The 16,928-nt window shown below is 50.6% G+C and overlaps 1 protein-coding gene across 5 annotated transcripts in view; it reads right to left on the reverse strand.

The window, feature by feature from the left end:
- Positions 1-8,929: 8,929 nt before the first annotated feature.
- The window catches only part of NEO1 (neogenin 1), a 215,473-nt gene continuing 207,474 nt past the window's right edge, over positions 8,930-16,928 (reverse strand). For 4 of the 5 annotated variants that reach the window (XM_067305448.1, XM_067305447.1, XM_067305450.1 and 1 more), the window contains 3 exons: positions 14,823-15,077; positions 14,346-14,482; positions 8,930-11,866 (listed from right to left, as the gene is read on the reverse strand). In XM_067305448.1, the coding sequence (XP_067161549.1) occupies positions 11,783-11,866; positions 14,346-14,482; positions 14,823-15,077 (476 nt within the window). In that variant the 3' untranslated portion in view covers positions 8,930-11,782. Of the gene's footprint in view, positions 11,867-14,341; positions 14,483-14,822; positions 15,078-16,928 lie in introns of all 5 variants that reach the window. The other variant, XM_067305449.1, reaches the window with a different exon arrangement.

The following is a 16,928-nucleotide window of genomic DNA, read 5'->3' on the forward strand; positions in this document are numbered from 1 at the left end:
CGCCAGTGCCGGTGAGGCAGCCACTGCTGGCACCCGCGTGGGCCCAGCGCCTGACGAGGCAGGATCTTTGCCCTCCAAGGTAATTCCCCCTGCCCAGCACTGGGGGGTGGCAGCCACGTCTGCCAGCCCCTGCGAGGTTCGGCCAGGGCATCAGTACCACGTGAGCCCTAGGCGCAGGGAGAAAAGAGGCCAACGCGTGCCAGGACCCTGGGAGCCCTGTGGCCAAAGCCCAGCTCCGGTGCTGACCTGTCTGACAGCGGCAGCGCTGCAGAAGAGCCAGGCCCTGGTCCTGGGCAATGGCTGCGAGGGTAAAAGCCCGGGAATCGGCAGGACCTGCCATAAAAAAGCAGTCAGCCTGTTTTTGCTGACGGCACATTAAATCTGTAGACTCCCTCCCCATCCACCATTACGCCCTTGCAGATCCCTCCATCCCTGGCTGAGGTGACCGACTGGTGGCCTGCGGGTAGGGACGTGGGTGGCCCTGTCCCACTGCTGACCCAAAGCTGGGGTCAGTGGTTCCCCTCAGCAGGGGGGGAAAAGGAGCACGGGGGGGGGGGGGGGGAGAGTGGCTCTGCTTGGGTTTGCCCACAGGAGCCAGCGGTGGCTTTACAGCTGTTTTTCATCAGCTGTGCAGCTCCTTGATTGCATTTCACATGGAGATTGAGGCCAAACAAAGCCCCCAGCCCAGGAGGAGCTAATCATGCCTGCGGTGTGCGGCAGGAGGGAGGGACAGGCTCTGCTGCCTGCTCTGCCCGCCCTGGGCACCTGCTGCAGCGGCAGGCGCCGGGGGCACAGCCAGAGGGTCTCCAATGGAGCGGAGGGACTCAGCAAAGGTCTGTGATGCTGAAACCTTCGTCAGAACCCAGGCAGGGAGGGAGAGGATGTGACAGGCACCTGCTGAGTGTGGTGACACAGCTTGTGAGCTCTGAGCCGTGCTCATCTCAAGGTCACAGTTTTCTCTTTGCACAAGGCACCTGAGAGAGCCCATGCGAAGCTTGGCAGGTAGCTCAGATTCCTTCTTTTTGCCCCCTTTCCCCATGCAGGGAAACGCTCAGTTTGCGATGCTAGGTTGTGAGTGTGCACGCGGTCCCTCAGCCAGGGTGTGACCAGGAGCCACTTTGGTTTCTAGGCTCAAGCCCACACCAAGAAACCTGCAGAAATTAAATCAAGCTGTGCAGACACATCATGAGACCATCCTCCTTGCAGGTGATGGCTCAGGTGAACAGGTTTGGCTGGACACTGCTTTTCTGGCCGGGGGGAGGAAGTGTCCCGGAACATACTGAGGCCCTGGCACCAAGGCACAGCCACCCCCTTTCGGTGGGGCTCTGCTCGCTGAACGGGCAGATCCCTGTTCCCAGAGCCACAGCTTGCGCGCAGGCTGCTGGCGCTGAAATCTGGGGGCCAAGGGTTTTCCCTGTTTAAGGTGCTGAGCAGGGTGGCCTCACAGGAAGCACAGGTGACCCTGTATGTGGGCTGCTGCTGCCAGCACCACTCTCCCCGCTGACCCCATTAGCAGCACCGCGGTGAAGCCAAGCCGGGGGCAGCCAAGCGCTGTGCTGCGACCAGAGCCACACCAGGGCCGAGGCCTTTCCAACGTGCCCCCGCCCCGTCCCTGCCAGGCACCGCGCTCCGCTGGCTGCGGAGGTGGCTGATGGAAAGGTGAGGTTTTGCTGCAAGGGCTCTGTGCTGTGCCGTGCTCTGCTCCCGGCAGCCCCAGGGGCTGCTGCCTGGCTTGGCAAGGCATCTTCAGACAAGTTCCCCCACTGCCTGCTCCCCTGTTAGTGAAAAGGGGTTGAATTTTCACCCATGATGATGTGCATGCAGGCTTCGTCACGTAAGTTATTTGCAGAGGCCTCACACATTTTGACTCACTAATTACAGCACACTGAACCGGCGTCTAAGCCCCAATTTCACTCTAAGCTGTGATTTTGATGGAGCTGAGTACAGTGACATCTACAATTGGCAAATCAAAGGAAGAAAATCCTAACTGGGTTCTGCCACTTGCATTTGAAGGAAAATTGATTTCTTTTTTTTCCCTAAAGAGGTATTGCAAACCAGCTGCCTTTCAGCCTCCAGCTACCAGCTGACCCTAATCACTAGCAGTGACTGTTCTGCTCAAGTCCACCTCCTAGCAGGCACCTGATGAGAAAAGACACTGAATGAAGTCTCTCAGAAGGGACGGATGCTCTTCTGTTTTAGTGGAGCAGAAAGAGCAGCTGGATAGCTTAAAGTGGGAGCTTTAGCCCAGCGAATGCCAGGCCCTTGCTAGGACTGCCGCTGGGTGACCTCTTGTGCCTGCCCGCCCGCCGTGAGCTGCGGAGGCTCCCGCGTGCCCCGTTGGCACTGGCGCTGCAGGGCCACGTGTACGGGGCTGATTACCTCCTCCAGACACGCGCCCGCGAAGCCCGCCGCGCCGCGTGTGCCCTGGCCTGCTGCTGGGGAGAGCACGGGAGCTGCCCGAAGCCGCGCCGCAGGGCTGGGCGGGAAGCTGTTAACGGCATCTCCCAGGCCTGCGTGTCTGAATGTCTTCCCCGGTCTGGGAAGCTACTCAGCCTGCCTGTGCTGCAAATCAGACAGCTCTTCTGGGTCATTCCCTGCCCCCCGTCCCCTTTTATTTTATTTTCTATACACACGCTTTCTTCAGCCGTGATGGGAATGGCTGCGCCTCGCCCACACGCAGCTCCCAGCAGCTCTCCGGAGCAGCGGGCTCGCGCCCCCCCCTCCGCTGTCGGAGCCCGCGTGCGGGCATGGCTCGTGGGAGGGCACGGCCAGCCGCCCTCCCCGCGCTCGGGTGTCTCGTCCGCCCTCGCCGGCCTCCTGCTGCGGCCGACGGCTGCTGTCAGCTCCGGCCTTGCGCATGCCTGTCGCTGTCAGCTCCTCGCCGCGGCCGTTTGGTGCCGGCGTGCTCGTGGCTCCCGAGAGCGGCGGGAGCCGCAGAGGGGAGCTGCTCCTTGCCGTCGCTGGTGCTCCGGGTGGCCCAGCTGCCTCCCACCCGGGAAACGGTCACCTTGGCGAGGTGAGGTGACCCCTACCGCCGGCGCGGGGGGCACAGCACGCCCGGGCGCGCAGCCTGGCGCAAACCCACCGCAGTTAGAAAGGTCTAGCAGATCTGGGAGTGACGTCTTGCTCCTAGGGAGGGAGGAAAGATGGAGACAGGGCTTCGCTGCTCCTCCTTCGTGAGGATTTTTGCATCCCTCCCTAGGACCTGCCTGACGGTATTGCAAGGGACACAGCCCCCCCCCCCCCCCGGCCAGCCTGGGGGGGGGGGGAGGGGGGGCACATGGGGCAGGGGGAGGCACGTTTGCTGGCCAGAGCCAAATCTGTAGCTTGTGGCTGCACTGCCAGGCACGAACAGTGTCCCGGAGGGATTATTAACCTTCTCTCTGCTGCCTTGGGCCCTTCTTGCAGTTTGTGGTTTGTAGTAAAAATTTAGTGCCAGGACACGAGGGATTTCATGTCACTACAAGCCAGTGCCTTGTGCCTCCGGAGAGGCTGTGGCAACTGAGGAGATACGTGTCTAGCTCTGGAAGGATGCTGTACCTGCAGCGTCTAATCCGCTTTAGCAAGCAGGCTCGAGCGCGACCCCAGAGAGCGATGCCGAGGGAGCCTGGAGGGGCTGCAGGTGCCCCAGGGAGCAGTGGGGAGAGCTGGAGGCACAAGTGTGCATGGACACACGGCCTGGCGCACTCATCCTTCCTCCCCGCTCCCCAGCAAAACCGTCTCCAAAATCCTAGGGTTTGGTTCAAGTGTTATGACAGGCTTTGGGGGGTTTTGTCCTTTTTTTTTTTTTTTTTTTTTAACATTTGTGAGTAAATTTCTTGCGTCTTTTTACTGCTCCCTGATTGAACATGGGAGCAGTTTTTTTCCAGCTTCTCTCTGCCCCGTGAGGATTAAGAAACCACATCTGTTTAAACAAAAACAAACCTAAACCACCCAAACCAAGCCAGCCTGGGGGATTTAGGAACCCCCCCTTGAGAGCCCGGGAGTCACGAGCGCTGGGGGCTCAGCATCCAGCCCTGGTTCGTCGTGACACCGTTGTTGGCTTGCGGGGTTTTGCCAGGTCTCGGTGGCTCAGGGCACGCTTTGCACAGCGCCGAACCGGGTCCCGGTCTGAAAGGGCCGGTCCCCGTCCCGCTAGGTCCCCTGTCCTCCACCGCTGCCCAGCCCCACGTTTCCAGGCCTGCCTCCGAGTGACACCTCATGAGGGGGCGAGATCCAGCCCACGGCACTGAGGGAGGCCCTCAGGCTAACGGCCTGCAGCTGGAAGGGGAGCCGGCCCTGGGGAGGGACGTGGGAAGCACCTGGGGGAGGTGGGAACGGCGCTTCGTGGCTTCGGCTCCTTGCAGCAAGCAGCAGCCTCCCCGAGTTGTGGCCAGGTAAGAGGGGGCATAGGGACCTTTTTTTTTTGGGGGGGGGGGGGGGGGGGGGGGAGGGGCTGCTCTGCATCCTACCTTTTGGAGGGTGCTGTCGGCCCTGCTAATTCCTGCCTGCTGGGAGCTGCCGGTGGGGACAGGCCAAGCCGTGACTTTGTGCTGCCTCTGGCAACCATCCATGCACCCGGGGTGGCCCCAGGCATGGTGGGCTGGAAGCGCCCGGAAGGCGCCGAGTGCTGCGGCAGGTTGGTAACCGGGCTGCAGGCCCTGTCCTTCGGCCCTCTGGGCACCAGCAGGGTTGGGGCCGGGACTGTGCTGCAATTCCCCGTTGGAGCCAGCGTTCCCGCCCCAGCCCTGTGCCCAGGGCTGCCTCGTCCTTTTGGTTTCGCCCCCCCTTCCCTGCACCCTCGCTCCCCCGGGGGGAACCCAGCCCTGCAGCGCTTCTTCCCCTTCCCCCCCACCCGGGGCTGCCAGCAGCCCCGCGCGGGGCTGGCGCGGCCTCGGCTCAGCACCCCCGGGCAGCCGGGCTTTGCTGCGTCCCCGTGCAACGGCCTCGCTGCGACGTCCCCGGTGAAGCCCGAGCTCGTCCCCATCCTCCGGACGAGCCCAAGCGCCGCTGGCCACGAGCGGCTCGCGGGGGGCAGGCGCACCCGGGGACAGCTCGGGGCCCTGCCGGGTGGGGACGATGGAGGTGCCGGGGGTGCCAGCAGCGGCTCCGGAGGGGGCTGGGGCTGGGGGAGAGGCGCAGAGCTGCAAGCAGGGATGGCTTCCCAGCAGCCGCTCGCTGCAGACACCTCCGTGCCCTTTGCCAGTGACGGATTTTTTTATTATTTATTTATTTATTTTGTCACGAGGCTGCAGCTCCTCAGCCACGGACTGCGAGGGGCCGGGGCGGCGCGGCGGGGGGGTCCATGCCGCCTGAGGCAATAGCAGCAGCTGGGAGAAGCCCCCCGCGGCGGAGGGAAGCCAGCCCTCGCCTCCATCAGCCCGGCGCTTGGCCGGATTAAGTGGATGCCGTTACCACGGCAACGGGGCCCACGGAGGAGCCGGGTTGTGGAAATCAGGCCTGGTGCTTTCCTCTGGTGCTTTCCTCCCGGAGGAGGAGGAGGCTGGGCTGCCCGGAGCCGTCGGGGAGGAAGGGGCCGGCGAGGCCGGATGGGGACCCCTCGGCAGGGCTGGGCCCGCGGCCCTCGCCGGTCTCCTCGTCTCGCAGAGGAAACCCCCAAGGCCCTCCGCGGGTTTTCCCTGCAGATGCCGGGGCCGGGCTTTGCCGAGTGCAGGTGTCCCGGAGGACGTGGGCTGCCTCCCCGTGTCCCACGATCCCCCACGGCGGTGCCTCCCCGGGGCCAGGGGGTCTCAGGGGACCGGCTGCGTGGCAGAGCCCGGCAGCAGCAGCCCCCCGCTCCCCGTGAGCGGCCCTGAGCGGGGGCTGCGCGTAGGGCAGGGCCCCGCGGCAGCCCCGCGGCGAGCCCCAGCTCCCTCGGCGGCCGGGGCTGTAAGTGGCGTGTGCTCTCTTTTCCCCTCAGGTTTGGCGCCCAGGGGCGAGGACCTTGTCCCGGCTTTACCAACCGATGACGTTGTGGGGGCTCGAAACGTTGACTGCCATCCTGAAGTGAAAGAAGGGAAACACGGGCGCAGCAAAAGCTCCAGGCAGAGCAGCAGCCCGGCGAGCGCTCTTCCCCGGCCGGGGATGTGCTGGGGGTGAGCACTGCCGATGTGCGTGAAGTTCGTGTGTGATGCGCTTCCTGCCACATCGCTGGCACGTCTCATTTCATTCCCCCAGGCTCTGCCTTTGCCGAGCCGCCCGGCAGCCGGGGTTGAGCCCAGCACACCCGCGCCCAGGCCTGCCCGGGGGTGACATCGGTTCAGAAACCTCAGGCTTTGAGAGGGGAAGAGCGGGTGGGCACCGCTCCCGGCAGGGGACAGGGCGCCGCGGATGCTAGCGCAGCGCTTCACCACGTCTCCGAGGCTGGCGGTGGCATCGCTGGTGGAGCCGCTTACGTGTTGAACAAAATGACTGTGGTTGAACCATCGCCAAGCCCAGCTCCTGTGGGCTGAGCACCCTGCAGCGCCCCAGTGGCCTCTTGGCAGCTGCCTACGGGTGGGATCCCCTGAGGCAGTCAGGGCTGGGAACAGAGAACTTCCTCCTAAGAAGTTACCAAGGAAAATTAGGGTTTGCTCTGAACTGCAGTCCTTTGGGAACCGGCCGTTTTGGCCACTCTCCCTCGGAGAGGAAGGACAGTGTGTGCTGGAAAAGAAAAGCCTTGGGAAAGGGGGACAAAGGGGCGAAAGAGGTGGTGGAGCAGGCCCTGAGTTGGGGGGTAACTGCACAAAAGTCAATTGTCACTTTGTGAAAGGGCAGGGAAGAGGTTATGGTCCTAGTGCAGCTGCCACCAGGCCTGCTTGTGGCAGGGAAATGAGCTAGGTAACTGCACAGGCAGGGCGTCCTGCTCTGGGAGACTCAGCTGCCCAGCACGATGGAGTGGGGGGACGTTTTCCCCACAGCAAGGTGGCCAGGAGCCCTCAGAGCAGGCTGGAGCTAGCCCTGCTCCTACTTTGTTCCACCTCACTGAATTTTAGGCCTTCTCCCTGGCAATCTGCCATGTCCAGGTTTTCCTGCTTCTCAGAAGGCAGGTGCACAGTCTGGCTCTGTGGGTGTTGCCTTCTCCTGCCCTTTCACTCGTACCCTGTTCGTGGTGCCACCTTTCCACACAGGGCCTGCCAAGGGTCTGCTTGCCTTTTCCAAAGCTGCAGCTACTGGCGGGCTTGTCTGCTGCCTCTGCCCCACCAGCCCTGGACATTTTCTTGCCTGTGTTAGGACGAGGGTCCCCTTGACTTCCATAGCGTCCATCACCCTGGAGAGCTGGTGAGCCTTTCAGTGGCAGGAATTGGGCTCTGCGTGTGTTTATAGCAGGGTCTAAAGAGTCACAGCTCATCTCAGCAGCTGGCTTCTCTCACTAGGAGTCACGCAGGCTGTATGTATTCATTCACACCCACGTGTCTAGTGAGCAGCCGTGTTTAACCTGTCTGAAGCCCATGTTGGGTCGGGGAGAAAGAGTTGTATTGGTTTAGCATTTTGGCAGTTTAAGGCAGTTTAGTTAAACCATGATGAGCCCCCATAGGAATATGCTTACTTGAGAGTGACAGTGACTTGCTGTGATTTAGTTTAAATCCAGTCTCAATTTACATCAAGCGAGAAGGCCATTCTTAATGGGGGAAAAAGCCTGGAAGTGTGACACCAATTTAACTAGGCTGTTTGAATCATAGTAAGTCAAACCCCAACAACTTTTGTGTTGGAAACCTAAGTGCTATCAAGGAAGGCCACAACTAGGCATGAAAAATAGTTTGCTGCATGAGTTCACTGATATACGGCTACTAACAAGAAAGCAGCATAACGTTGGTCTCCTTCACCTAGGCTGAAGAGAAACACTTTATCCTCTTCCAGGTAGATGCAGAACTCGTGTAAGTCGCTGCTCTGCTTTGTGGCTTTACCAGCAGGGCATCGCTGCCCTCTAGTGTCCCTGCCTTGCACTGCCGGGCTGCCGCCGCTGGACAGGAAGGGGACAAGTCACAGCAGGTAATGCTACCTCTGCCTAGCTTAAAATGGGCCGCTTGACCCTTATAAACACCTCATAAACCTGCCACCTCTTCATCTGCTTTGATATGCAAAGCATGTATCGCAGCAAATTATGCACACCGACCAACCTAGCAAGAAATAATTCTTTAACTTCTAAATCTAGAGGCTAGTAAGTAGAGGTCACAATTTTTGCTCTATCAGCTCAGAGGTGCTGCGTGACACTGCAATTGAGTGAGTGCCTTTAGTCCCAGCGTCTCTGCTCCTGCACGCATACACGCATGCACCCCACCACTTCCAGCACGGCTGGGCAGGCCCCGTGCAACTGCAGAGACGTGACAGTCCTTCAGGAGAAGCTGGAGACTGGTTCCCATCCGAGACCCCAGCAGGCTTGCAAAATTTCCCTGTGAGAAGAATCTGACCAGCAAAATCGGGGGTATTTGCAGTAGTTTGTATCTGTTTGCAGAGGTCAGGACAAGGAATGGTCCGACTCCTCCAAGAACATGTGACTCACGTAGCTGGGGAACTGGCTAGCTGGCAGAGAGGAAACTCGCTGTTCACCAGTGTGAGTCTTGTAAGTATTTAAGAGTGAGTATTTAAGTGGGTATTTAAGGTAAAGGGACTGGAGCAAGCATGTGGATAACAATTACAGCACTTTGAAATCTACACCAGAAAGTGCCCAATACTCTTCTGTGATTTACTGATTTACTAAGGATATTCTCTGAAAGGTAGTTAACTGATCTGAAATCCCTCCCTCTTGATGCTTGCTTGTTAGAGGGTGATATTTTTGCAATTGTGCATGCATGGACGGAGGGAATAAGCAAGTGTCCTGTTCCTCTTCGTTCTCTGGAAGAGGCAACCTGTCAAACCGCAACCAAAAAAAGTGTAAGTAAGTAAAATTCCAAACCTGGTCACCAAGATAATCAAGAAAAAAGGCACAGGAATAATTAAAAAGAGAACAAACTCTCCAAGCAGACCAGAATTTGATTGGATTAAAAAAAGTGTATTGGATATCCAATACAAAATAATAAACATGAAGTTATTTAAAAAAAGCCATAGAGTATACAGCAAATACTACAGAAAAGCAAAAAAATTGTACAGAAAGGTAGACGTCTACAGCAGTCCTCAAAATTATCCTACATGAGAATCATAAAACAATATACAGGTTTGCTTTTTTCCCCAAGCATCTCTGAGGGAAGCTGCCACTTAACAGCTCGACTATGACACTACAAGGATACACAATGTTCCAAATTTAAAATCACAGGATATGTAAGAAAACGTAGCATTAAAATGTGAAAAAGTGCAATACAGATTGTACACTGAATTGAATAAATGTTTTTTTTTAGTTTAACCTTAAAAAACCAACTTTGAACAGTTGTTTTATCATTAAAAATATTCCCCTCCCCAAATTCAATGACAATATTAACATTCATGGTGTTATACATAAGTAATATTCACAAAGACCCACCAGCTAAGAATACTGTGTATGTATGATGGTATTTCTTTGGGTATAGGTAAAAAATAGGCAAAGGAAAACATATACCCTTCCTTTCAGGACAGGGTGTGTACTTTATTATTTAAATACATATTCTGTAGCTTATTTTGCCCTGAATTGTATCGATTAAAAGTCCAAACATGATTTTTTTATTTTTATTTTTTAGGTGGCCCATGGTGCTCCAATTAATTCCCTCCCCTCCCTCAAATAATAAATAAACCCAGCGAGTCTGCTAGAAATGGCAACACAAAGAGTCCGGGAAAAGAAAGGAAGTAAAACTACAACCCAAATCCCTGTGGCTGTGCGGGACGATTCATTGGGTCTCCTTTCCCTTAGCGCAGGGTCTACGAAAATTGGCCCAGAGTTCAGCTTTAGTCAAATGGATAAAAGGAGGGGGAAAGAAAAAAAAAAAAAAAAAAAAAAGCTATCACGGGTGTGGTTTTTGTGGGGGTTTTTTGTTTGTTTTTTTCATCTAGACACATTCTCGTATTTGCTGTTCATGTCCCAACAGGCGCAGCCATCCAGCGGAGGAGCTGGGCACTGTGTCAGACGTGCTCTGCATCCGCAACGCCTGCCGGCTGCGCTTCCTCCATCCTTATCGCTGAGCTCTCAAGATCGTATATCCACTCACTCGGGAGGAACAGATTCTCCAGGTGAAAGTTTGGGGTTTCCTTTCATCTTAAAAATGAAAATATGCATGAGTTTCTTGGGCAGCTGGGTTTTGTTTTTTTTCTTTTTTACTAAAATACAGTTCTTCCTTTTATGCCATTCCTCATCACAGAGGATGGCAGAGCCAAGCCATCACACAAGGAGAAAATAAAAAGCATTTTCTTTCCCCCTTGTGCAGGAGTTCCCTTTCAACTTTCCTTCCTTTCTAGAACAGCACCTGAGTCACTAATACTGTTTTCTTTCAAAAGGTTTCAAAAGCGTAAAAAAATACATTTTGCCTTGCTTATGTCTCTCGAGAACCCTTGCGCTGACGAGGGCTCGTCTCAGAGCACCGTTTAACTGGCCTGGGAGAGAGAAATTGCACCGGGATCGGACCTGCTGCTGAAGGATCCTGTGGCCGTGTTGCGCTTTCGAAGGCATGGCATGATCTGATACGCTGCTGAGTACCAGAGGGCCCCAGTTCTCTGCTTCCGGGCGCCGCGGCAGCTCGGCCCCGGCCGCCGGCAGAGAAGTGCTGTGCGCTGCGCGGCTGCTGTGCTAAGTAAGTTCTCCGTGCTGAACAAGCGCTCAATTTGCACCTTAACGTTTCATGAGGTGATCTTTAAACTAACAAACAACAACAAAACGGAGCACTGTTGCCAAAATAAGCTGTAGTGTCATCTAAACATAAGGAACCCTACTTTACAGAAGGAAAATTTTTTTTTAAGTTTCTAAATGAGACTCTCACTGCAATTCAGGAACCAGAGACACAGTATGCTGAAGTTACAAGGAAAGACGTTACAGAAGATGCTCTCATTTTCTTCGGTCTTTCAAGTCAGTATAGAAAGACAAGAAAACAACAATAATGAAACCTTCCCCTGGCTCCCCTCCCCTTCCCCATCTACTTTTCCCCACTCAAAATATTGAAACTGCACAAAAAGCGACAAACAAGCCTTTCAAATTACATTTCAATTCAAACAGACTGGTAATCTCACAGTGATGAGAGGAGAAAGTCAGGCTTTTAATAATTATAATATAAAAATAATAAAAAAGCTTACAAATAGCAGTGCAGCATCCCAAAAGGCCATGGATTAACTGCCAGAAGGGGACATAATTATACGCGGAATAAAAAACAAAACAGAACAACCCACGCTGGCAATGAATTTTCATACACAATAGAACAAGCAGTCAAACGTCAGTCTAGGCTGTGGAAAACAACAGTTTCGTTTTTTTTTTTTTGATTACAATATTTTTTCCTTTTTATAAAAAAAGATAAAATAAAAACACAAATAAAATTGTACATAAATGCGAATGTCCAACACTGAAAAGGCAGGGCAATCACACCACTGAGACAAAACCTGACCAGAAAAAAAAAGTCAAGTCCACTTTTCTTCCTTTTGTCTGGATGCTAGATTTCAGCCTGATGCGTCCCATCCTGCATGGTCTCAGCAGGTAACTAGAATTCAACTTGGCAATGACTTCATTGCAGGGTGACGACAAGCCGGGTCACCTCTTTGACCAGCCGTAGCACAAATGCACTGGTCGGTTCGTTTGCTTTCTGTGTATGCTCTCATGTGCTGTCCCTCTTTTTTTGTTCTTTTTTTGTTTTTTCTCTGTACAATTCCTTGTGTTCCAAGGCTGAGTCCCAAGACTTGTGAAACTGGATTTGGAGTCATGTCCTGGTGAAGGCGGTCATGCTGTAGTGATGGCATTAAGGTCCTTCATAAGTCCTTCCAGGTGGGCCATCTCTTTGGTCAGCTCATCCGGTTCATAATTCTGCGGGAGGATTTTTCAAAGAGGTAGTTAGTTACTGACAGGATAACTTGCTTTCTTTAGAGAGGGACAGAAAAAGGAGTAAGAAGAAATGATCAGTGATTCTGGTGTAGACTGTGACCCTGACACATGAACAAGATTTATTGGGATTTCCAGGAATTAATAACTTGAAACCACTTTCCATTTCCAAGTGCAGATATTTTTGCGATAATTGATTGTAAGACTGTGATCATCTTATCTGGTTTCCTCATATCAATTCCAGCTTCAAGATAACACCTTCAATTTAAATAAAGTAGATATTTTAGAAAAATCTTCCTCGGTTAGGTGAAAAAATGTCAGGAATCACTTTAGCGCAATAGTTTTTAAAATCATTTATGCTGCTAAAAAGATCATCCTCCATTTCTAGCCTCAATTTTCTAGCTTCAGCTTCTAGATAGTCTTAAATTGTTTGTGAACTATCATAATTCCATTATCAATGCATGTATGTAGATACCACAAACCAGTTTACCTCAAAACCTTTTCTAAGCTGATCAAGTCTTCCACCGTACTGTGTAGTTTTCAACCCTTAAGTCATTCTTGCACTTTTTCTCCAAACCCTCTTCACTCTCTCAACAGCATTTTCATAGAAAGCAAGCCAGAGCTCCACATGGTATTGCACTACCAGCCGTGCCAATGCAAAATTAGAAGCAACAAAACTCCTGCACTCTTATTTCATAGGTTCTGCTCTCTAAATCTGAGGTACATTATTAGACTTTCAGACTAGAGCCTAATACTATATTATATATATATTAATACACCAAACAGTTATAATGTAAATATAGTAATAAATAATAAATAAAATGAATATGCATGATATTAAAAAGCTACTGTTCAGTTGACAGTGTACTGCAAAACTGGAGTCTTTCCCAGAGTGGAGTCCTCAAACCTGACAGTGTAATCTCACCTCCCTCGCTTCTTACAAACCTTTGCTTTCACTTAGATAGAAATGGAGCTGTAGCCACTTTTAGTTTACCAAGCAATCTAGCCTGCTTTGTACCAGGAAAGTCCTCTCTGTCCTGTGTCCAACAAGGTTATTTGCCAGCTAGCAACAGTGATAAAAAGCAGTGAGCTGGAAGTAAACACAAAATCAGACTCGCTCCTACAGGCTCTCATAAAACTAATTCAAATGATTTTCTAATTCTAATTACTTTTCAAAACTCATCATTTAACAAGTACATAAAGTGTACTGTGGTGATTTTATATTGTACTAATTTATTAATGAAGATACAGTATTAGTTGAAATGCCCAGAGAAATCTATTCCACTACACTATCTTTATCAAATTTATTTTAATAGGTAAGACCTATTATCAATAAATCCTTACTGAATTCTGTTCATTAATGTCTTTAAGTCCCTACAAATCGTGTTCTCTACTGACGAGAGAAAAAACGAATGACATAGGAGTGATGAATAGATCGAAGGGCCAAAGTGCACCAAATCAAGCATGTGTACAGTCTCCATAACACTGATACAGAAATAAAATCAAGGGAGTGAATTAGAGACAACAGCAACGCGATAAAGGGAAAGGAGAACAAGGAAACAAGAAAAAAAATCATTCAAAATAAGCATTTCCAGTGACACTAATATATATAATGTTATATAAAATAACTCCTACAATTTCAAAGGAAACCAGTGCCTGATACCCAGAACATCCTGACTTCTTACAAGCTGTCTGATTCCCAAAGCAGCTCAAGAGTTGCAGTTTTCCTAGAAAGTCAGGACACTTTCATCTAAGTATCTAAAAACTATATATATTTAAATGTTTTGGCATCAATGCTAAATTATTCTTTTACAATCCCACACTTCATGCTTTGGATACTCTGCAGCAGCAGAGGAAACAGCAGCTGCCTGACTTCGATAGGATCCAGGCTTGCAAAACAGATGACAGGAATAAATGACACCTCAAAGTGAGCATGAGCACAGCATGTTAAGCTGTGCAGAAGAGCAAAGAGCACCGAAGGAGGCCTTCAGCTCTGCAAGCAAAGACACTCTTCACATCAAGAATAAAGGCAATCTTAGAGAACATTACTCTGTTCAGATGGCCTGAGGACAGCCAAAACGCTGATGAAGGCTTATCAGTTTTGACTCAGTGAGTCTTGTGGACTGGAAGGGATGGAAGCAATGCATCTGTTCAGTGTTGTGTAATTAAGAATAGACGTATGCTCACAGGTGATTTTTCAGATTTAGAAAGCACTACTAATGCTTACATCTAAGTACTTAGTCTCTGAATTTACTGACTTGTGCAGAAGGAATTTGCACTAGATGATTTTTATAAGGTTTAACAGGCATTGGCGCTTGGTGGAAGTCAGAAACCTAATTATCCTCCGCCTTTGAAAGCCTCAGTGCAGACATTACTAAAGTTTACAACTATGCCACGAACAGAGATTCATCACAGTTTGATAAGCACTGCCAAAGAAAGCCACCGGCAGCGTAAGTGTACCTACGCTTTCCGAGTCCTCGAGCATCCTGGTGGTCTCCTGCACGTCAGGGGCACTGGGAACCACCACTGGCATAGGAGGTCGAGTTCTTCCCAAAGTCCCGATCGACGCAGTCTTCACCGAGTGAACTGGATGGTTAGGAGCTTAAAATAAATTGTCACATAGTCATGCATCAGTTAATTGGTTCTCCTGCCTATTTCAGAAAGCTCTTCGAAGTAGAAGAATAACAAGGGTTTTATTAGAATAGGGAAAAATGAACGCTTCAAATTATGGAACACTAAATTTGAATTTTCCTCGAGTTTATTGACGTACTCAAAATAAAAGGCTCTTGCAAATTATACCAATGAACTTCAGTCCAGTCTCTGACCTATTTCTTTTGATGCCCCGCTCTGTCATCCCTGAAGGAGCTTTTCTCTTTTTTTTCCCCTAAATCTCCTTCTTTTTCTTTCTGGCAAGTGTCTCTTGCCGGTTCCCCCCGCTCACCTTGCTGGGTCAGTAACGGTGTGCTTGGCAACGCGGGATCATACGTGGCAGCGGCTGGCGGGACTGCAGGCACTGCGAAGCTCTTCAGCGGGTGCGAAGGACGGACGTGGGCCGTAGGGAGGTTCTGAGCCGAGTCCTCCTCCTGTGCATTCGCCAGATAAGTTCCCGTGGTGCTTTCCGGATCCTGATGGTCGGCGCACGTCTGAGACGAGGAAGCCGGCATGGTGTCGGTGCTAGGTGTATTTCGAACAGATTCTACAACAGACGAACACAAAATGTGGCTGATTTTCTTTTAACAGAAATTTCCCGTTTGGGCAGACGGAAGCAAGGCAGCAGTGTTTACAAGCACCTTTCCCAAGATTGCTGTTATAAGCTAAAAAGTGAGTTCATATATCAGCTATTTCGGTAGCAAATAACACCAATTCCATGCAACTGTCCTATTTTAAGGTGAAATGGCCACAGCTGCCCAATAACAAAATAAGCTTGAGAACTAAATGAGTACACAGTGATCAGATTTAAAATCCTCTGATTATAAGACATATTTTTTCTGCAGCTCTTTTTCAGTCAGAGAAGAATAAAAAAAGAAAAAGAAAAATATCTCATAATTGAGCAGCTGCCCAAGGCCATGATACTGATCTAAGGATTACCGTGTTTCTAAAATACGCTTATCAAAAATTTACATTTTCCCATTGTTCCGGAAGGTACTCTGAATAGTCACAGAAATGATACACCCCAAGTCGATCTAATGTTACTTCACGCCCTTTTATTTTCTTCCTTTTATCCCTGCCTATTACTGTGCCTTAGCAAAATGAAGCATTTAGCAATCTGGCTTGTGGAAGCCAGTCTCACATAAGAGTTCACTAGAGCACACAGGTCTAATAAGAAAACAACAGTTTTGCATTGCAACAGCTATACGTGATAGGACGTAGTTAGCAGCCTTGGCCTCATAAGAACAGCATGGAACACAGATCTTCATTCTCATTTTCCACTTGAGCATTTCAAAGCATTGAAACTCTTAAACAGGTCTATGTTAAGCAAAAGTCACTGTGGTGTATACAAAAGAGCCAAAAATTTTTCTGAGACAGGCTTGAAATCCCCTTGCTTGCTGAAAGCTAAAATGAAATCACGAGCTTTGCTGGGCTGCAGCATGCTCCACCCTGATCCAGGAGAACGACGACACGGTAACTCAAATTTACAGCACTGCAATCCTACTTAGACCACAGCCAGCAAAGATCCGGATTGCGAGAGCTGTCACGCCTGTAATTACGCCGGCAGAATAAACAGAACAAGGGAAACCTCTGCCTCGAACACCTCGTCCGCCTGTGTATTTGCAGCCTCATGAATTGTTTTATGCTTTGACTATCAACAGCTGAGATATTCCTGGAAACAACTCTGGCTGTGGCACCTTAATTAAAATTCAGACCTTAAACTAGAGAAGCCCAGAATTTCCCCCATCTCAAGAAATTAACTATTTGTGATTCCAACACTGGTGCTTCAGAATTTTTCAAAGCACTGGATACATTACAGAAACTAAGGGAGTGACTGTTCACTCGACTGTACTTCAAGTCTGAAAACACTGCATAAAAACAGCAAGATTTTTTTGTGTGCTTCAGCAATATTAACTAACATTAGCTCTCAACAGCATAGACCTGACTTTTGTCCTTTCTTGCCGTTAAATGCAACTAATTAGGAAAGTTATTATCATATTAAGTGAGCGAGCGAGTTCTAATTAGATGTAAACTGAAGTTTCAGACTCCCAGGCCAAAGGCTTGAAGATGAGGAATCTTCCTATCTGAATTTGTGTGTATAAAATATGATCACGATCATGTATCCCAAGGATCAATGTCTGATCTATGCAAGAAATTCTTTGGAGAAAACTCAACCTAAGTGTCAAGGATGTTGTTCGTACTTAAACCCATCCCGCTGCCTTTTCATGGAAAGAAAAAAAAATTTTTTTCCATTACCTCCCTGATCTTTTATTGGCAACGAACCAGAAAACGCTGTGATTCACGCTACTGAAGAAGATACACAAAGTGCTAGCTGAAGCTGCAGCTGCTATGTGAAAACCTCAATCATGTTAATCTTATTTTCATTCAGCACAAGGAG

This window comes from Apteryx mantelli, chromosome 15 (genome assembly GCF_036417845.1).
Source record: "Apteryx mantelli isolate bAptMan1 chromosome 15, bAptMan1.hap1, whole genome shotgun sequence".
In the NCBI taxonomy this organism is placed as follows: domain Eukaryota; kingdom Metazoa; phylum Chordata; class Aves; order Apterygiformes; family Apterygidae; genus Apteryx; species Apteryx mantelli.